At 37.6% G+C, this 24,779-nt stretch overlaps 1 protein-coding gene across 1 annotated transcript in view; it reads right to left on the bottom strand.

Moving 5' to 3' along the window:
- Dcp2 (decapping mRNA 2) overlaps positions 1-14,561 on the bottom strand; it is a 45,244-nt gene extending 30,683 nt beyond the window's left edge. Inside the window, exons 1-3 of the mRNA XM_076856649.1 lie at positions 14,336-14,561; positions 4,178-4,329; positions 359-486 (exon numbers count right to left, since the gene is read on the bottom strand). Coding sequence (XP_076712764.1) covers positions 359-486; positions 4,178-4,329; positions 14,336-14,388 — 333 coding nt within the window. The 5' untranslated portion in view covers positions 14,389-14,561. The remainder of the gene's footprint in view (positions 1-358; positions 487-4,177; positions 4,330-14,335) is intronic.
- Positions 14,562-24,779: the final 10,218 nt, after the last annotated feature.

Genomic DNA, 24,779 nt, shown 5'->3' with positions numbered 1-24,779 from the left:
CTTTTCTAAAATCAAAGGTGATTTTCTATTAGCACCAATAATTTCATATAGCATTTCATTTGGTATAGGTATATTCCATGAGTCTAAATATACTACTATTAGTGCAAAGGAAAGCATTGTATTTAAAAATATTTTTTTCAAAAATGAAATAACAATGTTCACTAAGCTATAACTGCAATAATATAAAATCTTAAGATACAGAATGTAGATAAAACATGGAAAATTTGGCCTTTCAAGTACTAAACATCTAAGATTCATTCATTCTTAATTCAGAATACTATATAACAAATGTTAATAGGCTAAAAACTGACAGTTGATGACCACTTCACTAAAAAAATCTTATTTTTATTACACTCACATTTTCAAGTGTCTCATCAAGAATAATTGCACCATATGTTGGTACTCCCATTTTATATTCCTTCCATTCATCCAAAATTTTTTCCACATCTTCACCTTGAGGCAGCAAAAATGGACAATGATTGAAGAGTATAAATAAGTGTTAAGGAAACTACTTCCTCCCTTAATAGAGCTTGAGAAATTATTTACAGAAAGAGCCCTATATTTAAGTCAATTGTGTATTTTATATGAAATTACTCAAACCTTCACTTTAACCTTTTTGCTTTTTCCACATTTGTTTTCTCTTGAACAAATCACTGTTAATTTCTCCATTTAGCCTAGAAACAAATCAAGTAAATTTTGAATACTTAAGAGTCCTAGATCCCTGAGTTAATACAAATGAACTTGGAATCCACATCTCAAATATTTATCACATCAGAGTCAACTGACACTGAAACTGACAGCAAGAAGCAGAAGCACAAGTACATTGCTAAAAGGAAGCAAGTACATGCATATTGCTAAAAGGAAGAAAGAGGAAAAAAATAAAGCAGTCAATTCTAAAAAGTAGAACTAGGATGTACACACTATTTTCTACTTTTCTATTTCTTAAACATATCTATGTATTGATTTTATAATGAGAAAACATTTTAAAGATTTATATTTACCAAGTATTATAGAGGAAGGTAAATCTGGGTATTAAGGAATGTATAGCAAGTTTCAAAAGAAACTGTGTATTAAGCTATCCTAAAATTGGACAATGTAAAGTACTAGGGGGAAAAAAGATCCAAAACCCCAAACCATGAAATGGTATGCTCAGCCTTCTGATATTCTGTGCCTTCAAAAGCCTCATCACTGTGATCCTCTTAATTACAAAAAGTGTGGTGAAAATTATAATTTATATTTAAGGATTCCCAAATCCTTTGTAAAAACTTGTTTTCTCTGTATTTTCAATTTAATGTTAATATAAAGACATATAATATGAGCATATTTTCAATTATTCACAAGGCCACATATATGAAATACTAGCACTTAATTTCAGAGACCATACTTGTAGTAGAACTACTTAAACTTACTGTGGGTTACTAAAAACAGAAGAAACTTTATATATATGCATTAGGATATAGAGAAAAGCCCAAATTGTACACTTGCATTAGGGTCAAAAAATATTTCAACATAACACAGGAATTTTTGTAACAGACTAAGAAAAGGTAGTAGAACTGGTAGTATAAGAAGTGTCAAACTCAAAAGAACCTTTAAGTAAGCATGTTAACATTAAAAGAGATGTTTGGGCAAACACATAACATTAAATTCATTTAATTAAATCGGAATTTTATGAGCCCTACAATTTTTTTTTTTAAAGAGAGAGAGAGGTAGAGAGAGGTAGAGAGAGAGAATTTTAATATTTATTTTTCAGTTATCGGTGGGCACAACATCTTTGTTTGTATGTGGTGCTGAGGATCGAACCCGGGCCGCACGCATGTCAGGCGAGCGCGCTACCGCTTGAGCCACATCCCCAGCCCCAGCCCTACAATTTTGTATTGTAAAATATGTCCTGGCTTTATAGCTCTAACAAGAACCAAAAAGGTCTTTGGCAAATCCCAAAGTCAACTATCTATGATAACACCAAAATGAAAAGATGGGCACAAAGCTAATCTCAATAAAATTATTCCCTTCTCTTGGGGAGGAAAAAATAAGATGAAAATTTGGATATGACATTAACCATCCCACAACACCTGTGGTTCCAGAGGGGCTTTCTAAGATTCTGAAAGGTATTTCCCAATAAAGGTCCTACTTTACATGTTTAGTAAAAGTCCTTATTTATGTATTACAAAGTCATCACAGATTTTTAAAAAATCTAACCAAAGCATAAATTTTGAATGATATTTTTTCCATTTTAAACTTAACCATAGAGAAACTAATGTAAAAAGACCCTAATAACATAGATAACTTGCAGTGGTTATCTATAATCAGGATACATATCCAGTTTTGTTGTTTTCTCTTCCTTTTCTCTATGCTGTTACTAGTACTTTTAAGGTACATCTATCTCCCCACAAGATGAAACTTTCATCATAAAAATTATCTGACTTTTCTATCCATTAAATTTATTTAAAAAGAAAAACAAACTGGATGTAGTTGCACAAGCCTAGAGTCCCAGCTGTTGCGAAGGCTGAGAAGGATCATTTGAGAGCAGGAATCTGGAGACAGCAAGGTCCTGACTCAAATTGAAAAAAAAAAAAAAGAAAAAGAAAAAAGGATAAAAATATTAAATGAGAAATTAACCAACTAAGTTTGGAAACTATTTGCTTCATTTTTCAATTTTTCCCTATTCCAACACCCTCACAAAAAAAACAAATTGACTGAACCAACTGACTACAATTCAAAATACATTTGCCAATTACAGTTAAAAAGTATTTGCTAAAGATAGAGAACAGATCGGCAGCTGCCAGGATGTGAATGAATGGCATGGAGAGGGAAGAAGGGAATAAATTGGCTTTTTTCCCCCATAGGGTGATAAAAATGCTCTGGAATTAGATAACGATGATCATTCCACATATCTATGACATACTAAGAACAACTAACTGTACACTTTTAAAAAAAAGAAAATTCTGTTATGTGAATGATATAATTTTTAAAAAGTCAAAAGCTAAAACAGAATGTTAATAACACCAACACTGAGAGACCATTATCTAAAGTAATCCCAGTCCCTTAGTATTAGCCATTTCTAATCACATCACTCTTCCACCATCTTTGTAATACTTATAAAAACACCTTATTTATGGGTTTACTTGCTTATGGTCTAAATGTCCCTTCCACCCTTAACTAAACACAACCTTCATGAAATCAGGAAGAAAAAAAGAAAGAAAATTATCTGTTAAGTAGTTGCCCAAGTCCATAATGAACAAGTAATAAAAAGACATCAATCTCCCCATAAATCTTTTACCCTCCTCCTATTTAAAAAATAGTACTTCAATTCAACAATGATAGCAGAAATTTGTATCATTTTTATTTGATAATATATTTAATGTGAAAAAGCTTAGAACATGCCATAATTGATAACTATCATTTCTAATTTTTTATTAAAATTCTTGACAATTGATTTCCTTAAATCACAAACCAAATTATTTTGAGTCTTACATCTTCATTACTGGACTACCCAGTACTTTGAAGAAAAGGACAGAGGGAAGTTAGACTGATGAAAGAATTCAAGCATCTTAAATATCCACACCACTGAGTGCTTACTGAAGAAAAGCCATATGAACAATCTACAGAAGAGCAAAAAGAGGTACAGAAGAGTCCCAAAATTTGCCCAAATATACACAGCTGGTTAATAGGAAAGACAAGATACTAACAGAGGGAACATGGCTGCAGAACTCATGATTATTAACTTTTATGGCTCATAGTAAATATTCAGTAATTATTTAAGAAATTTCTAAATAAATTGGAAAAGTCATCTCTTTAAAGATTACCTAGTTAAATGATACAGTCAGAATCAAGTAAAAACAGATCAATTATAAAAATACGTTGTTTACAAAAAAGCCCAAATTTATTTCCAATCAATGTACATTAAGGAGTCCTAATGTAGAAATAAGACTACTAAATTATGTCATACACACACAAAAAAAAACTTTTTTTGGCAACCCAGGGCCTCAATGATGCTAGGCAAGCCTTCTACCATACAGCTACATCCCTAGTCCTTACTATGTATATTTGACCATATTTACAAGTCAAGGATATGTTATCCAGTAGGTTAAAAGTCTCAAAGACAAGCAAAAGGAAATTTGTGCTGAAATATTTTATTAACAAGAATGAAAGACAGTTATGATATTAATGAAAAGGATATCAGCTTTTGCAAAGTCTCTTATCCCACACTGAGGTAATCCTGGTGTGTTCTGCATGTAGAAATCCAAGTAAAACCAATGGGCAAGTTCAATCTGAAAACACACTCGGATTGCATTGTCTCTTTCCTCGCTGGGAATATGCAAAATAAATCGGCTGTCAAAAACAAAATACACAAAAAATTACATTTACAAACTATAACAATTTATTTTAAACTATTTAATTGCTTCACCCCTGACTCACCAACTTAGAAAAGAGACCAAGAGCAGTCCTGTTCAAGGAAGCAAACAATATCTGGGAGAAATTACCATGGGAAAGATAAGCCTTAAAAAGGGAGACAAAGAGGAAGGAGATATCATAGGTAACTCACAAATTTAAGAGTTTATATATCTTCTGTTTACAAGATAGAAATCAACTTAAGAGCTATCGACAAATTAAAGTGAGCAAAGAAACAACTTTTACGATTTCTTCCCATATCTATGTAACATTTCCAAGAATATATGCAAACATATTCATATAATTCACTAAAAAGTATGTTTCATTATGTTTAATCTTCCCATGAAAACTAAAGGTCTTTTAAGAACCTTCCTTTCCAATTACAAAAGCTGTTTTGATTATAAAATGGTAAGGCCAATCTCCATTGATTTTTCTGTCTTTCCTCTGCCTGGCTGTTCCCAGATATGGGCAGTTCTATGAGGTATATACAGCATGGTTTTCTAGCCTAAAACCAAACAAGGGAGCCAGGGAGCCCCAGGGAAAGCAAAAGTACTAGAGACAACAGCTCTAGAAAATGACCACTTAAAATTATTTATGAACTCTGGGGTTCAACCCTGATCTGTGCGTGCTCAGATTAGAATATAAATAGTCCATTATAATTGTGGAAAATTGAACTATAAAAACAGACCACTGTTGGGCTGGGGATATGGCTCAAGTGGTGGCACGCTCGCCTGGCATGCGTGCAGCCCGGGTTTGATCCTCAGCACCACATACAAACGAAGATGTTGTGTCCGTCGAAAAAACTGAAAAATAAATAATAAAAAATTCTCTATCTCCCTCCCTCCCTCCCCACCCTCCTTCAAAAAAAAAAAAAGCAATGTGTGTATTTTCTTAGTTTGGGACATTTTCTATTGATTTCAATTGTAGAAAATGAAGGATTAACTATTCTCACACTTCACACTCTTTCTCATCTTTCCATTCTTCCAACAAAATTATATCAGTTTTGGTTAGTTTCTCAATGTTGGCACAACATTCTAAAGAAGGTAATTCTATTAAAGGGGGCTGCCCTGTGTGCTGTAGGATGGTCAGCAGCATCTGCAGCCTCTATCCTTTAGATCTTTTAAAAAATATATATATATATATATTTATTTTTTAGTTGTAGTTGAACACAACATCTTTATTTATTTTATGTGGTGCTGAGGATTAAACCCAGGGCCTAGCACATGCTAGGCAAGCGCTCTACCGCTGAGCCACAACCCCAGCCCCTATCCTTTTAGATCTCAATAGAACTACCTGCCATGTTATGACAATCAAAAATATCTCCAAATACTACCAAGTGTTTCCTAAGAGGAACAAAATCACTCCCAATTTATGATTACCGAGCTAGATGTGTTAAATAAAAATTACAGTATGATACTGGTTTGAACTAAGCTCTTACAGTAAACCCCAAATGGACAAGTTAAATTTCAAAAAGGAGTCAAGACAACTCAATTATTACCTGACCTTCCAAAAAATTAGGAGATAATAACCGATTTCCCAAGGGCCAAAGTCAATGACAATGAAACCAGATGAAAATGAAGTCCCCTTTGCTTTAATTCTTACAAAACAAAAAACCTGACATTAAGCTATCAATTATTTTTCTATTGTTCTATGTCCCTCTCCCTGCCTTATAAGGAAAGAAACATCCATAGGGCAAGTCCACTCTATTCTTTCTGTCTTCAGCCCTCTTCTGACTATAAAACCAATCTCTTCTGCTCAGCTTACTGGAATACTTACGATGTTTTATAGAAGTAAGTGTTGCCCAATTCTAGACAAGAGCTTTAAAATTTGTTGCCACCTTATCTTTTGACAGAGGAGCATTCTGTTTACATTATGACTATAAATGCAATTAACAACTAAATCACATGGTAAACTGTGAAACTGTGATTACTTTATTTCTTGCACAATCTCCTACTTGCCCCATGATTAAAAATTGTCATTGTTGCCTTTGCTTTTATTTTCTCTATAAAGTACCTGTCACTAATTGAACATTCTACTAGTTTTCCCAACTTTTTCCTCAAGATGTCAACTCAGATCCATGTTTAACCTTAAAGACTGCCCTTAAATATTGTGATGTGTTCCAATTAATGACATTTATCTTCTACTTCTGGTACATATCTGTCATATTGTCCTTTCATTACCCAGTGCAACTGCTGCACATCCTGGCTTGCCTCTCATCACTAACTATGCTTATCTTGGAGAACAGGACACCTAAAGGTGAGAAGCTCCTTCCTTGATTATCAGCAAAAATAGTCCAGGTCCACTATGGCCACCTAAATGACTGCTTATAGGTTCCTTTTTTGGCTTTAGCACACAGATCAGAAAAAGGTCTCTTTGGGGGATCTCTCTCTTGAGAAGGGCCAATAGATCTGATAGTTTACACTTTCGCTAGCATCCACCAGTTCCCTATTTCTTCATCCTGTAGTAGATATCCTTGTCTTCCTCCTCTTCAATTAACCTTGCTTTCATACTCCCATACATTCTGAAAGAAGAATGCAGGGAAGATAAGTATTGAGACACTGCACTACTGAAAATATCTTTATCCTCACACTGATCCTTTCCCCCACTCAGTCTAGATGCTTCTAAAGACCTTCCTTCTGTCCTGGTGTTCTAAAATTTTCCAGTGTCTCTCCCCCTCCCCTTTTTAAAATTCACTCCATTGTACAGCCACTCAATGGACTATTCATTTGCAAATTCATACCTGAAAGACCTCATGGACCAATTCTCTAATGATTGTTTCTTCTCTCATGTTCCCTGTCTCTGATCTTTGCCCCTCTACTTTCTGGGAAACTTCTTTATCTTGCAAGTCATTTACTGTGGATTCCCCCCCCCCTCACATTTTTAGTTTCCAAAAGTTTATTTTAATTTTTACGGTATAATTTTATAGAGTATGGGGTTTTTATTTCATGGTTATAGAAAACTATCACTCTCAGGGGATCAATGTAGTTTTAAGTTTTCTTCGATTTGCATAATCTGATTCTTCCCAATAACTTTTCTGTTAGTTTTAAGCCACTCTTTTCTGAAGAAGTGTATTTCAGATACTCATATCTGGGACACACAACAGAGCTATTTAGGAAGATTGTCAAATTATGAGGCACAACTGAAGAAATACAGGCTAAGCTGTTTAACTGGAAATCCCACTAATGTCACTATCTTTAGGTCTCCTCTGAAGTTAGATTGCCTGGAGAAGACTCTTCCCTATTTTGGAGATGAACAGGAAAAGAGAGCCATGAATTTTCAGCATTGAGGATATATAAATTCATTTCTCTAATTTTTCAGTATTCTCTTATACTGGAATAGACTTGACACTACTATAGCAGTTTCTCATACAGATATTTCAAATCTGCTAAGTCACTGTGATACTATGAGACATATATTTGGTCTTAGCCCCCTTTCCTGGCATGTTACTAGTAAATTTCTTAGAAAACAACAGTGTTAAAAGTCCTCTTATGCTAATGAGTTTAATCATGGCTGTGAGTTCCTGGATAGCTTCAGGAGAGTGATTGGCATGGAAGAACCAAGCCTGTGATTGGAAGGCTCAAACTTTCAGTCCCAACCCCAAGTGAGGGAGGGGAGGCCTGAAGGTACTGTCACTCACCAAAGGTCAATTATATAATCAATCATGCCTAAGTAATGAAACTGACACAAAAGTCTAGGAGCATTGGGGGTGAGGGGGGGAGGTTGAAAAGCTGAACACATGGAAGTTCCTGGAGAGTGACAGAGAAGGCATGGGAGCTTGGAGCCCCTTCCCACACAACCTCTCCTCATACATCTCTTCATCTGTATCCTTTGTAACACAAGGAGTGGGTCCAGGGAACCATTAATTTGTAGCCCATCCAGCGATAGTTCCAGAAGTCTGGACTCTCACTGATCTTGTGAGACTGAGCTCTCAACCTGTGGAATCTGACAATACTTTCAAATACATAATGTTTGAATTGGATTGAATTAGGACACCCAGGTACCGTCCACTGAAGAACTGCTTGCTTGTTTAGTGTGTATGGGGAAAACACACACACAATGGTCACAGAGGTATTGTGTTTACAGAGTATAGGGAAGTTTATCCTTGCCCACATCCTCACAATCAAGTATCTCCTTCTGTTCTATAATTTCCAAATTTTGTTGGCTCACCACTTCACCCATTCTTTCCTTTCTTATGTTCATGCATTTTTTTTTTTTTAATAAAACGTCTTCAGTGAAGATGTTTACATTCATCTTTAACTAAAAATCCCACTTCAAACAAATTGCTAGGACATTAGGCACACAATACAACATTATAAGAGAATGCCTATGTAAGGAAAAAAAGCCCACCTTATCCTACCCCAACACAGGGAAGCCTCAAGTGAAGGAAGTAAGCTGGTGGATGGGAATAAGGAATAGGTCTAAAATCAAATTTAACTGTATAGAGTCTGTTTATGTAACTCAAGAATGTCCACTAGGTTTTCACTCCTTTACCAGTCAGGGGTTTCCTGTACAAGAATAAGAAAAGGAGAATAATAACTGAGGGTTCTTCTATTAATTCAAGCAGATAGCTTTGGGTGTTGGATCCCAAGCAAAGCTTCCACAGACTGCTTTCTGAACGGCCCTAAGTTTATGGGCAAAGTCCCTATCACTCACATAAAGAAAAAAACTATCAATAATAAGCCCCTCTACTATCCCATCCCAAATACGAAAAAGGCAACCAAGAATCACTCAACATCTAAAGAAAACCTGGGAAAAAAAATTAAACTTAAAAAAAAAAAAAAAAAAAAAAGACCCTAAAGAAAAAAATTCAGGAATTAGAAAATAAGGACGAAAGGTCAAAGGAAGAATTAATTAATGCCCTCAAAGAGAGTCAAAAAGCCCTTTGGAACAAATGTATTTTTCACTTAAAACACACACACACACACACACACACACACAGAATACGAGCCCTTAGAAATTAACAATATCATTACTAAAATATACTCAACAAAAGCCTTGTAAGACAGTGTTGCAGATATTTCTTTAAGCCTGACTACTAGAAGTATTAAAAGACCTTAAAACACCTAGGAACTCCATCCAGTATCTGGAAGGGTCCTTAGTCATACAAGGACTTAAAAAGTTTACTCCCCCTTTACTTATCCCTTCAAAAGAAGTTAATATATGCACCAGGAAAGCAAGAATAAAAATCTAGAAAGAATAAAACATGAGATTCAAGAAAGAGTAAGTACAAGCTGAGAATTGTGAAACTGAATTCAATTGTTTGGGCAGTCTAAGGAGCTTCTAATCCAGATTGGACTGGGAAAGTGGAGATTTCCAAGAAGGCAGTGTATAGGAAAAAAGAATTCTGTAGAATAGTAAGACTGAGGGTTTAACAAGAAGCAGATGAGAAGTGGGGAGGCTAGAAAACTATGGAAATGTTGGGGAAAAGGGTAGACGTGTAAGAAAAACAGTCTAAATGTGAAACGAAAAAAAATTTTTTTAACAGAACACCAATCTTAAAAATAAAAAGGAATTAAGGGGTCAGGAAAGTGTGTGTTGCTCAAAAACACATCTAAAAAGTTAACTTATTATGACCTTATGACCAATTAGTAGACTTTAAGAAATGTAAAAGAGGGAGTATTAATTGCCTCACCTGATCAAACAGAGACTCAAGAGATTTTCTATGTTCAACAGAAATATAATTTTAAGTATATAAGAGTGTCAAAGGTAAACAACAGAATAGCTTAAAATTGTAATAAAAATACAACATGCTGGAGACAGGATGAGGTCAATAGTGGATGTGGTAAACTAAACCCTTACCTAATATCCACCAAGATAAACTAAATCCTTATGTTAATATCCAAAGTTAATATAACAAAAAACTGGCACAAGTATATTTTAAAATATTGATGTATCCACCAGAAGCATTCAACACAAAAGTAAAAGTCAATGCTTCTAGAAAGAACAGAAATAGATAGGGGTAGGACAAGAAACTGTTGCTTTTCATTTATAAATACAACTGTACTGATTTTTAAAAAACATACACATGATTACATCTTTTTCATAGCTGAAAGCTTACATCATTAAGTTTGTAAGAAAAAGAAAATTTTGATACACGAAAATTACACATATTTAATGCTTTCATTTTGCACATACTGTTGATCTGTTTTAAAGATTTAAAAGTGTATGCATATGTACGTATATGTATATAATATTAGGGGAAATAATATGCCTTCCACAATTTATTATAGAAAAGCTATCTCTCAAGATGTTATCATCAATTTTCCTATAGAAACAGTAGTATGAGGATTGCAATTAGCTAAAAGAAAAGTTTCAGAATTCAACACTAAAATGGCTAACTAAAAATGAGCACAAATTGTTTAATTAACCTATGTTATCTCCAAAATAATGGCAACATTAGTTTCCCTTTTAACAGAAGGCTGGCCTTGCCATCTAATTTTAAAGGGGCTTTAAAAAAAAATTCCAGCCAGGTAAGGTGGCACATGCCTATAATCCCAGTAGCTTGGGAAGCTGAGGCAGAAGAATCTTAAGTTCAAAGTCAGCTTTCAGCAACTTAACAAGGCCCTCAGCAACTTAGTGAAACCCTGTCTCAAAATAAAAGATAAATAAAAACGGGCTAAGAATGTGGTTCAATGGTTAAGTAAGCACCATTGGGTTCATTAACTGGTACAAAAAAAAAATAATAATAATTCAAGCATTTTTTTCAAAAGGAAACAACTCATCAAACTCCAGTTTTCATTTTTAAAACATGCTTTCCAATTCTTTATAAGCAGTTTTAATTCTAGTTTATATGGTATTAAAAACTATTTGACTTGTTTTTTGTATTTGACTTTAAAATGTCAAAAATCATGGTGTATCAAAGGCAAGTATCATCATAAAATGCTGATTTATTTTAACTTTATATATACTTATAATTATAAGGTGATTTTTGCCCCTAGAATATTTTAAGAGGAGTCTTCTCTTCCTTTCCTCTAACTCCACTCCACTCAGAAATAAACCAAAAATTACAGCATAGTAGAAATTCTTTTCAGATATTTCCTGTGTATACAAATACACACACACACACACACACACATTCTTAAAATTTTGTTTTAAGCAAAGGCATTTAATTACTAAAAAGTATTACACTCAATGATATGATATGTATGTCTTCCACCATACAAACACTCTCCTTCAGTTTACTATTTGGTAATTGCTTTAGGAATCTGTAATGGCTGCACAGTATTCCAGTAAATGAAATGTTGCAATTAAGGTATCTGAAAGATAACATTCCATATCTTATGTTGTAAGCAGACTAATGGTTACCTGATCACATTTTGAAATTTTAAGTTTCCTCTACTTTTTTTTACATTAAAATCAACTTCCAAATTTCACATTTCTCCAAAATTTATTAATATGTGGCAATGGCTACAGTAGGCAAGATTCACAGGAGAATGTCATCAAAATAAATAAATAAATTGCAAAAAAACCCTCTAATGCTAAGGAACAGAATGGGGTTTGAATTTATAAATCAGGAGGTATCTAAGACCTGGGCATGGTCCATCCCAGCGACTCTAAAAACTAAAGAAAGAGGATTGCAAGTTCAAAGCCAGCCTCAGCAACTTAGGCCAAAAGCAACTTAGTAAGAGCCGGGGTTATGGCTCTGTGGTAGTGCCCTTGCCTAGCATGTGTGAGGCATTAGGTTTGATCCTCAGCACCACATACAAATAAGTAAACAAAATAAAGCCATATATATTTATGTATATTCATATATATCGCAACTTAGTAAGATTGTCTCAAAATAAAAAATAAAAAGGACTGAAGATGTGGCTCATGATTAAATGCACCAAGTTCAATTCTCCATTCCAAAAAGGAAACAAACAAACAAAAAGCCCAGAAAAAAATTTAAATTCTAAGTGTAAATTTTTTTTAAAACCACAATCAAAAGTTTGAATTATTAACATAAAAACATCTTCAAATTCATCAACAAAGGTATAAATACTAACTTTCAAAAGCATTTCAAAAAGCATTATTTTTAAAACCTGAAATATTAAGAAATGGCCATTTGGTTTTGTCACTAGTTTATAGACTAGTTAGCCCTAATTTTTTTTTAATATATTACATTTTTATGTATATACCCAAACAGTAATTGTTTAAAAAAAAAAAAAACTTTTTTAAGTTAAAACCATTCCAAAGAGTTATAAAAGAAAATAGCTTAAATACATTCACTGGAAAATCAACTATCTGTATTTAACACTGGAGGGATATTTAACCTTCTATTTACAAAACACATTTAACTATTCTGTGAACAGGTTCCATACATAGTATCATAGTGACCTATCTCTTCTTTAAATGATTTAATCCTACGAAATGGCCATATTAATCCCAACACTGGTAGGAAGACTAGTTTAGATGCCTAACTAAATCAACTTTTACCTCTATTAACCCACATACAATTAACTGCTCACCTTTCCAAATACTCTTCTCTAATTTTTTTCTATCTATAAAATGAACACCCTTTAAAAAATCTTGGTAACATGAAGAAAATGAAGACCACAATCCTATTATCTCACTTTTGATTCATGATCTTCTAGGCACTTCTCCTCATAGAAATAAATGTACCAAATTCTCTTACCAAATTTGGGATCATAGAAAGCATTTTTTTAACTTTTAAAGGTCATCTGCATCTATCATTTTTCAAAAAATATAAATCTTCCATCACATGACATTCTTATTAGTTGCAAATTAGTTTACTTACTCTTCACGTATACTTTTGTGAAGTGCAAAATGTTGGACTTGGTACAGATGGGGGGAAAAAGCACAGGTACTACTGGAAAAAGAAAAGGCACAGGTTTCAAATCTTGATTTTCTGAATTAAGATGAATGTGACCGTGTTTAAATTACCAAGTCTCTGCATGTTTGGAAAAAAAAAATGGAAATCACTATACCTATCAAAAAAGGGTTATTTTGAGAATTAAATAAAATGATAAAAGTGAAGGAAGCATCCAATACCTAGCCCAGTAGAAACTCCACAAACTGTTTCCTTGGCATTTAAAAAAAAAAATCAGCGTGGATGCGACACCACTGAATCTGACCTTTAAACACAAGTACAATAATTAAAAGTACATAAGTGTTTATCAGAGCTTTTACTCACTTGTAATCCAAATGACTTCACAGTCCACATCTCTGGACGACAACTCGCTTAACTACCAAAAATTTTACTTCGAAGAAGTATTTTAAGTACATTTTACACGTATTTGGTTATCTGAAACCACAACCACAGCTGACAAGAAAAAATGCACAAAATTTCTCCTGGGAAAGTGTACGTACCCCGAGTTAAAACCCTGCGAATGAGAATTTCCTTTCAAGTAAGATAATTAAGGGATGAAAAGAAAAGCAGCTCTCGATTTTTCCCCTCTCCCTCTCGAAGATTTTTAAGTCCTGGGAAAGAGAGAATAATAAATTCTTTTTAGGAATGTATAGAGAATGCCACGGACATAGACGAATAAGCAGAAGAAAGGTTTTTAAGTTTCAAAACTGCTCCTTGCGTGGGTCCAGGTACCAGAGACCCTACCACCCAATACACTGGGGGCTTCCTACAGATTCAGAAAATGAGACGGAGGTTGGAGAAACGGTGTGTGAAAGTCAGCAACCAAAAGAGAGAGACAGAAATGGGCCGAAAATATGCTAAAGAAAACTCTGGTTCTGGACGAGCGGCTTCAACTGCGAGAAAGCGAAACCCGTGCGGATACTAAGAAAACCAGACACTGCGTGCTCAGCGCGGGAGGATGGGGGCCGTGAGAAACAGGGAGGCTGCGGCAGAAACGGAGAGGGGGCGGTGGCGGGGAAGAGTCGGCGGTGGAGAGCTGACGGCGGCGGGAGAGGAACGCGAGGACCTGCAAGCGGGCGCGCGGAGGACGCCCGGGGGGTTGGCGAACCTGAGAAGAAACCCGCAGCAGCGCAGTACCTGCAGAGATCGTCCAGGACGCTGCCAGGAATCTCCACCCGTTTGGTCTCCATGATGAGGACCCACAGCAGGAGCAGTGCATCCCGGCTCCGCGCGGCCGGGGACCGAGGGTACAGAAAAGAGGCTCCGGCTAGCCGCAGAGCGGGCTGCGGTGGCGGCAGCGGCTGCAGCTCCGACGAAAGCGAAGGGGGAAGGGGCGGGACCCGTTCACTTCCGTCCCGCTTCCTCAGCCCAGGACCCCGAGGCTGGGCCGAGGTACGGGGCGGAGCCCCGACAGCCACGCCCCTGCCCTGCTTAAAAGGCCCAATGGGAAGCTGAAGGATTGGGAGTCTGAGAACGCTAAGCCAATGAGACGTCTGTTTATTGGTCCGTCATCTCCAATCCTTTTTCATGCTGCTCAGTTCCTGCTCGGAAAACCAACTTCCCGCCGCCTTCGACTGAGCGCCAGGACGGGTAGGCGCATGCGTATCAGGCCTCTTTTGCGCCGCTTGGAAGTTTAGAAAGCTAGGGTCTTCCATGCCCACGCGAGACCAACATCCGGGACTTCGGCGTGGTCTCATTGACTTTTCCGTGGCTCGCTCACCAGGCAAGGCTGACCCGAGAATCCGATAAGCACTATCATGTATTCAAGTATTCACCAAATAGCCTGCGCACTCACTCACCACCGCCCCCCCCATTCCTCCAGGCACTGGCTGTGCCTTTTACTATAATTTTATTTTTGTTTTGAGGGGTACTGGGGATTGAAACTGGGGGCGCTTAACCACCTCTCCACCTCTCCAGGGTCTGGCAAAACTGTTTAGAGCCTCACTAAATTACTGAGGCTGGCCTTAAACTTGGGCGATCCTCCTGCCTCAGCCACCAGAGCTACTGGGATCAGTGGCGGGCACCGTTCCCAAAAAGAGTATGCCGTTTTTAATGTGCTTCACCTCTCTTTTTTCCTCAGACACCTGGTCCCAAATATGAAGAAAAGGACTTTATCCCACTACTTGACACCCAGTGAGATCTCAGGAAACACTGAACCTGAACATGGGCTTTGCATTCTATCCATTACACACCACTGTAATTGTCTTGTCCTCATTCATTTCTCATCCTGGTGGAGTCCAAATTCGTGATCTGGATCCATCTGTTCTTGTATCAGACTCACAGCTTCCACCAACCCCCACCACACACACCGCTCTATCAGGAGTTTACTCTGTTCTACCATTTAATGTCTCATACTTTCCCCTAATTTCTGTCGAATTCATTATATCTAGGTTTGCATAATTTCTTCACACTCCTGTGAGAGCAGCGTACCAGTGCCTCCGCTTACATTCCTGTGTAACTGCCTAAATTGTGTGTGTTTTATTGAGATGAACTAGTTACTATGTTTTCAGCTTTCTTTCACCCTCTCATCAGCTGCTGATGTGTGAAATCTCTTATATCCCATAGCGATATAAAAGTCTGGCACCAGGGCTGGGGCTGTGGCTCAGTGGTAGAGCACTTGGCTTGCATGTGTGAGGCACTGGGTTTGCTTCTTAGCACCGCATATAAATAAAGGTCCCTTGACAACTAAAATATATTAAAAAAAAAAAAAAAAAAAAAGACTGGCACCATCTATCTTACTCTCCAGTTTTCCAACTTTGTCTTTCTGCTCTTTCTTGTAAATTCCTCATATCCTTTGGACATCTACAGAGTTTTTTTTATTTTTGTTTTTGTTTAACTCTTCAGAAGAGTTCTATTTTAAACTTCAAATGTCCCTTTCTTGTGTTATTTTATTCTTGCTTCATATATACATATATGAAATATGTGTGTATATATATATACACATATTTCATATATGTATATAAATATGTATATATAAATAAATATGTATATATTTATTTATTTATTTATTTCTCATATTCTTCAGAGAATATTAATATATTTTTTAAGTTTTCCTCTCCTATTCATTTCAGTCGATCTTTGCTATTAAATTGATCTCCTATCTTATTAGTTGACTGTGGTCCTTCACTATTCACCCACACTGAAAAGTCCTTAAAAAATGGAGTCAAGTGCTATAAAAATAGATTGGAAGCTCTCAACATGAGGTTAGGGCTTGTTTTTGAGAGCTTTGCTGTAGGATGATCTGGCTGGGATGTTAGTTGGACACAGATGATATAAGCATTTTTACGTCATTCTTTCTGGCTGGTCAAATTCCCTAAAAAGAAAATGACTCCACACTCAGTCTGAAGTAGTCTAGGAGTTGGGTAGGGAGCACAAACTGGAGTACTCCTATTTATTCATTATTCCCATGGGACAGTCCAAGTCTTAGTTTGGATTTCCTAAAAGGCAGACTGTGAGAAAGGACCTGAGTTAAAGTAGTCAGTGATGGAGGTGATCTTACGAAACACTGGTAGCAGAGCAAGGAAATGAGTCAAGGAGGAGAAGAAATCCACTATGGGTTTATTATCAAGAAAGTTAGCATCATGGAAAACTGGAGCTTACTCCCACTAAAAAACTCTGGAAGCCAGTGTAAAGCATATAACCTCAGAGTTATCCCACTCAAAGGGTTAGCGAGATGGGAATTTATATGAAAACACTTATCGGTCATTTTATCACTGGAGAAGAGGTGTCCCCTCTACAAGGTCTGAGGAGTTCCTGGAGAGAAAGGGGAATTCCACTCAAGAAGGACAGGGTTCTTGGTATAATTAATGAAAAGGAATTGTGTAGGCACCAGTTAAAGACATAGAGTAGGAGAGTACACAACAGATTTGGAGGAGAATGAGGGCACTCTCAAGACACACCCTTGGGTATGAAACAAGGAATATGCCTTCAAGGGGGAGTGCAGATCATTTTGAGGGTGAGAGACACATTTTGGGGGTTCCTGTTTGTTGAAGGTATGGAAAAGTATGTAGAAGTGATAATAGTTGAGTGATCTCAAGACAAGTTCTAGTGGTTTGGTCAATTTCCAGATCCTCAGGCTCATGTGGTCTTCGTTATCAGATCAATAGATAGCACTGGAAAGTAAATTATAGATGCTTTTTTGCTTAATTACTGGGGGTGTAGGGCAGGCCGAAGATCACTATAGTTAGGTTCCCTTGCCAAAGCTTCCAGAAGGCTATGTTTTTAGTATATAGCCAAGATCATGAAAACCCTGATTCAGTGTATGTACTCAAGGTCATAAACATTTTGCTTGTGAGCATGTACTCACTTATGCAACCTGTTGGCAATGTGCCTTCTTTGGCCTATACATAAAACAGTCCTATGAAAATGACTTGGGGAGCTAAGGGCTTGGGGCTGCTGTCACTTTCAAATAAAGTATGTCTACTATCCCAACTGTGACTGGCATCTTCCTTCACCTACTAAGATCCCAAAACTCTTTCCCAGGGTCTGAGCCTCAGCCTGACTGGGTTAATTCACAATTTACCAGTAGATTTACATATTTTTCAGAAGTTTGGGAGTAACAGAAAAACCATAGGCTTAGGGAACTCCTGCTAAGAGGCCCCACCTCTTACAAGTTTCACCACCACCAAAAAAAACACCAAGCTGGGCACCTAGACATTAACATATTGAGTTTTGAGGGGTCATTCCAGATCCAAACACTAGATATATAGAATGGTATGCAGAAATATCAGGGCCAGAACAGTGACATATGCCTGTAATCCCAGCTACTCAGGAGACTGAGGCAAAAGGATCACAAGTTCAGTTAGAGCTTGGGCTGCTTGCAGGAACTGGTGCCTCTCAGCTCTCACTGCTGCACCCGCCTCCTTGGCCTCTGCCAGGCACTCAGGAGGGGGATGGCAGGATCAAGACAAATCAGTTGGAGTTCCTGTGTTCCCAGAGGGCTTGATGCCAGGGGGTAATGGGCTCAGCACTGCCTCTGGAGCTCAGGCCCCAAACAGCCCTGTGGCCTCCACCACATGGCTTTGAAGGTGATCCAAACCGATCCCTTATCTGTACTTAATGACTGGGGGGTCTGGCAAGTGTGGCAGCTGCCTCTCTGGGCTGAGCATGGCCTGTCCCTTCTGGCTCCTGTAAATATTGGATCAGTGAATGAATAAAACTGCTATGAAATGAAAAAATAAATAAATAAAGTAGATAAAGGGTTGGGTATGTAGCTCAGTGGAGAGTGCTTGCCTAGCATGACCAAGGCCCTGGCTTCAATCCTCAGCTCTGAGAAAGAAGAAAAGGAAGAAGAAATATCTAGTTAAATAAAAACATGTCATGTATAAATGTGTTGTTTATATAAAATGACTGAAACTCTAAATAAGCCCCTTTTCTTTGCCCTCCCCTTCCTGCTCTTCCTGTCATGCCTAACTTCCATGCACTGATATGTCTGTCATAATGGGAGGGAGCAGTTTAAAGGGGGAGAATGGAGTTGTCAGATTTAAATAGGAAAGCTCTAAGCTGATGGTAACCAACCTTCTTTTGCATGAAGGACAAATCCAGAAAAACAAAATTATTTCAGGAGGTTTTTTTTTTTTTTTTAATGTCAATTTTAAAAATCAGAAATACAAACTCTACAACAGTTTTTAAAAATTCTTGTATAAGTTTCCTAACACTGATTGAATAAAATTTCAGAAACTAAATTACTAAGACAAATTATGTTTCAATCTCTGAATAAATTTTCTTGTTGAGTAAGCATCCTGGATACTGGTTTTTCTTTTCTTCTCTGATCTAGAAAAGGAGTTTGTCTTACACATCTCATATTCTTAATGAGTTTTTGTCAAAAACAACAAACAAATCAACCAAAGGAAGTACTTTGCAATCACTCATTGGTAAAATAATCAGCTAAGTTTGCTCCATTACTCTCCACAGCTGATGCAATTCTCTCCAGACAGAGACCCCACCTATGGTTGCCCTCAAAATCAGTTAAGTAGTCCCATAATATACCAGAATCCAACACCAAAATCTGTTTCAGCTACGACCAGCAGAGGGTGTCCGTGCCTTTTCTCCATTTTTAAATTGACAGAGTGCTGACTTTGGTTTTTAGTACAAAAGCAGAACTTTAAAACAGACCTTTACCACATATATGACTCCACTTATAAGGCATTAGGGAAATTACATTATTTTCTGGCTAAGGGATTCAGATTTCTGAGGAAACCCCCACACAATGAAAGTTCCCCCTTAGAGTTAGTCATCTTTTATCTATTCTCTAGTTATCACAACACTGCCAAATGGCAGTACAATCTCACTCTCTATATTAGTTTTCTATGCTATTTTAACTAATTACCACAGACTGGGTACCTTAAACAATACAATTTATTATCACACAGTTACTGAACACAGATCTCACTTGGCTAAAATCAATATGTTGGCAACGTTGTGCTCCCCACTGCAGGTTCCAAGGGAGAGTTGATTTCCTTAACAGTTTTCAGAGGCCACCTGCATTCCTTGCTTCATGCTTCTCTCACTCCTTCTTTCAAGTTAGCAATGGTAACTGATTCCTTCTTGGTAGGTAGTAGTTAGCAATGAGCAGTAAAATGTGAACCAACAGCACAATGGTCACAGGGTTTCTTTGAAATGGCCTGTAGTAACACTCAAGTAACTAGTGAACAACAACAAATGTACTGACTCAGAATAAATAGGAGGAAACAAAGGGAGTCAATTAGGAAATATGTCAAGAAAGAAAGACAGAAGGTGGAACATGCCTGTAATCCCAGAGACTTGGTATAAGCAAAAATAACCAACATGGTTTCGGCACCATTATGAAAACACAAATAACCAGGATGGAAGCAGACCTCAAAAGCTTCCCTTTAGTCTGCAGCAGAGTCAATCAATCAGGGACTAGAGGTGCTCATTTTCTGGTAGAAAAATGGTCCCCAGTTACAGAAGGAGTTTGAGTTTTATAGTTTACAACGAGGGTAGTTTAATTATTGGAGACTGAAGCAGGAATTGTTGGTTCGGGCAAAAAAAAAAAAAGTTGTAAAAAGCTGAAACTCATTGTCTCTGGGAAAAATTCAGAACTCTTCTTCCTCTGAGACCCATTGTTACCCAGAGCTTCACTATATGCTTTTCTCCTTCCAGGACTCATTGACAATAGGAAAGGGTAAAAGTCCTGGGCCCAGCATTTTAGTATCCACCTCCTTCCTTCAGGATCCATTGTGGTTGCAACAGGATTTTTGTTTGCTTTTGGTGGAGATGCTTAGGGAAACCCAGGAAGGGATGAAAGTTTGCTTTTATCCCCTAGGGGCCCATTGTTACTGGGAAAGGATTAATGATTGCCTTCCTTCTCCATCTTCCTCTGGGTCAGACAATTTTGGGGGGTTGTCATTTTTCATACCCTTCACTTGAGAGGCTGAGGCAGGAGGATCACAAGTTCAAGGCCAGCTTTAGCAACTTATCAAGTCCCTAAACAACTTAGTGAGAACATATCAGTGGCTAAGCACCCCTGGGTTCAATCCCTGGTACCAAAATTAAATAAATAAATAGAAGTTACCCCATGGCAGGGTCTACTGAGGTCATTGTAAAGTTAGTGTTTATGGTCACAAGTTTCTCAATGTATTTCTGAAGAGAAATTTCTTGAATAGCTCAAGTACACTAGGCTAAACTTTGTCCGGCCACTGACCCCAATACCCACGTTAACAAAGGGTTGACTTGTAGGTGAAGCCTCCTTGAATGGGTAGACCACCATGACAGTTCCAAAGAGGACAAACTAGGGTCACCCCATACACACACCCAACCTGAAGGATGGTGAAGACTGCTAAGGGCAATTCTTCTGACAAACATCAAACAGCAATAAGTCTGAAAGAAGCATTCTTTCCTTTGTCACTCTCTACTCAGAGATGATCCACTCTTCAGAATGCTTTCTGGTTGGGCCTTACTTTACTTTCACTTATATTAAATTTCTCTTGCATGGCTTTTCATGTCTGACCTTAAATTTTCTTTCACCAGAACACAAGAACAGAGGTTCGCAGCCTCAGGTCCCCACTCACCTGTGACACTTCTTATATCACATCTCTCTTTCTTAGTCCGTCTCCCTCCAACTTACTCAGACCTCCTCTTTCACTTCTAGAGACTCTTGTGATTCTCTTAGTCCCACCTTGATAATTCAGGGTTCTCTCCCTATCTTCAAATTGTTAGGAAGTAGTTGGTAATGAAGAGTGGAATGCGAACCAATAATGTAGCAGGATTACAGGGTTTCTTTAAATTGTCTTTAAGATTAATGATTAATCCAGTAACTTGTAGGATAACAACAGATGTACTAACTCTGAGAATAAACAGGTGGAAATAAAGCGAACCAATTAAGAAATATGTCAAGAAGGAAAGATGGATGGGGCTAACTCCTGACAGGGCCAATTGGGATCATTGTTCAGTTAGGATTTATGGCCACAGGTTTCTCAATGTGTATCAGAATAAATATTTCTTTAGTAGTACAGGAACACTTAGGGTTTGCCTGGCCATTTACCTCAGAACCTGCGTTAACACAGAATTGACTTATAAATGAAACCCCCTGGCCCCCATGGATGGTCACGGTGACAATCCTGGAAAGGACCAGCTAGTGTGCATGTCCACGTGTGTGTGCACGCACACACTCACACACACATACATTCGTGCACGCACACCCCCCCCCACACACATCCACCAGGGGGAAACTATACAGAAAATTGATAAAATATGGTTGGCAAAGGGTGGTATTGTTCAAATTGAGTGTTGACTACATTAACTGTGGCTCTTCAACTCTTTTCTAGTTTAAGTATTAATAATAAAAAGTTTTTTTTTAAATAATATCTTCTTACTGAAAATTCAATGGATATTTTTTTCTCTTCTTGTTTCTTTAGTACCTAAGAGGGAAAGTTATAGGAATATTGAAACTGTACAAAAAATATTGTTAAATGCACCAATTTGAAACACATTAGGCTTTCAAAAACTTTATTGAGAAAAAAATCTATGCACAATAAAATGCTGTTGACTTTTTATAAAATTAAAATTTTACTTTTGAGAAAATGATAGACGCATATCCAGTTGTAAGAATGGAGATCTGGTGTACCCTTTCCCAGTTTCCAACAATAACAACATCTTGCAACACTAGGACAACATCATAACCAGGATAATGAAATCAATACAATCAAGACAGCACATGTTCATCATCATAAATATCCTTCCTGTTGTCCTGTTAAAGCCAACATTTTCTGTTGAGGTGAGAAATATTTACAAAATATTCCAACTGAAGAATTTTTCATGACTTTTACCTGCCTTCTCTTAGGACTTATTAGCAACTGCTTAAAATGACTAACACCTATTTTTCAGAACCATCAGACATACTGCTTGGATATACTGCATAATATAATATAATATAATATAATATAATATAATATAATATAATATAATATAATATAATGTTGTCACAGGGCCTAACTCTGAACCTACATGGAGGAATGCTTATCTTGCTCATTGTGTAGCAGGGAAGTACTAACATAGAATGCTATGTATGTTTTGGTACAGAGAGCTATCAGAACACTGGCAAGCGCCATTTCCTTGTTCCTTTGACAAGGAGTTATTCCCCTGTTGGTGCAAGGTTGAGCTATGTGGCAGTTTTTGAACTCTTGGTGTCTGGACTCCCATAATAAATATGTTGTGTATCACCTGTGGCCTATCGTGACTGTTATGTGTAAATTGGCACATACCCACTATAAAAGCTATTTTTGCTGTGCAATAAAGCAGACACCGTTTTCTGAAACCGTCTCAGGAGGGGTTTCTCCACACCCGCAAGCTCCCCACAGTCGATGCTGGAAGGGCAGGCCCCTCAGCATAATATATTGCCTACTATTGTCAGGAATCATAGATTAGCAACACACTAACTCAAAAAAGGGATTGAGACAGCACACAGAATAACAGAGATATCTTGGAACTCCTAAGCTGCAAAGGAGAATCCAAGGGTAAACAGTTACATAGGCTTAAAGCTGGAAGTCTCCACAATGTGACAAATACTTCTCCTGGGAGCTGCCTCCTCCAACATCCATTTTCCTTCTTCCTCTTAGTTAAAGGACTCATTTAAAAGCTCATGTTTCCTGGCCTCTTTCACAGATGTATGTTGCTACAAGCAGCAACTATACTTGTCCAAGGAAGTTTGTTACTGAAAGCCTAACCCAGAAATCCTCAAGAAACAGGAAAAAGATGGAAAAGGGGAAGTGACCAATCCATTTGCTTCTCCCTACCGGTCCAACCAAAGCAGTTAATGTGATAGTAGAAGCAAATGTGACTCCATTTTGTCTTATGACTTCATCCTGTAAAACAACCATGCCAAGTAGAAGGGTCATGACTGGGGCAAGATGTTCTTTTCCTTTTGCTATAGAAACCTTTAAGAACACGGAACTACCTAATGGGGCATTGTTTCTGTAACTGGGGTGATTGGGCTAACTGTGATTGGTTATATATCCCTCCGCTAGATTGCACTTTCCTGCTTCTGTAACCTGGCTTGCTTGCATTGGCTAGACCCCCTGAACATCCCTTTTGTGGTTTTCAGGCTTATAAGGAGCGCCCTTGCAATTGTTCGGGGCTGATCAGGGGAACAGCTTTATGTTCTGGTCAGCCACCACCGGTGTGCTTCAATAAAGGCTTGATTCAATTATACATGAGTGGTCTGGAAGTCAGTTTATGAAACCCTGGGACAAAGCTTTAACCATCACAGTTACAATTTAGAGAAACAAAAGCCAGGTGATATACAAATATAGGTTTAGTTGACCTGAAGAGGTGGCATAATGAGACAAAAGGTAGGAAATACACATATCTAGATTTAGTTAGCCAGTGCTAGACAGGTCAAGGTCAGGCAGGGGACCATCTCCATTTTCACCTTTCTTGGTGCTCTGGGGAGTGAGGAGAGGTTTGTAGCCCTTCAGCTTCCACTCTCTGCATGAGGAACTTTCTGTTAATTCATAGTGGGACCCCCAAATTCAGACTGTTTCAATGAAAGTATAAGGGTAAACTAGGACCTCTGGGAAGTATCTATAGAAAATTGGCATTGATCGAATTATTCTGTGTTCATGCAATAGGTAACAGACATGACAGGTTGGAAAATGAGGTTAAGGGAATAATTTTATAAACTGGGCACACTGTGCTGACATCCCACATGCTTTCTTTCAAGCCATCTTCCTGCAGCCCTACCTGACTTAAGTCAACAGCATATATTACATTCCTCAGCAAACAACCTATTATCTGCAGGAGAAATCCAGGCCTGAAATACCGATAAGAGGAGCACAACTTACCCTGGGGGATGTAGCTCTTTTGTGGACATTTACACAGATGACACAACTCAGGGAGATAAGGATGATTCCTACCTAACCATAAAATCTGTAAGAATAAGTTCCAATTAGAACTTGTTCAGCATGGGCCAAAGTGACCTAGAGTTGTCATGCACAATGGGAGCTTGAAAGTCTGATGTAATACTGCCCTCAGTCAAAAGTCAAGAGGTGAACCTAGGTGGGACTCTCTGGACTTCCCTGAGACCCCCCAATAAAACTGGAGGGCAAGAGGGGTGCACCGTCCT

This window comes from Callospermophilus lateralis, chromosome 5 (assembly GCF_048772815.1).
Source record: "Callospermophilus lateralis isolate mCalLat2 chromosome 5, mCalLat2.hap1, whole genome shotgun sequence".
Taxonomy (NCBI): Eukaryota; Metazoa; Chordata; class Mammalia; order Rodentia; family Sciuridae; genus Callospermophilus; species Callospermophilus lateralis.
This window is presented reverse-complemented; position numbering and strand designations above follow the sequence as displayed.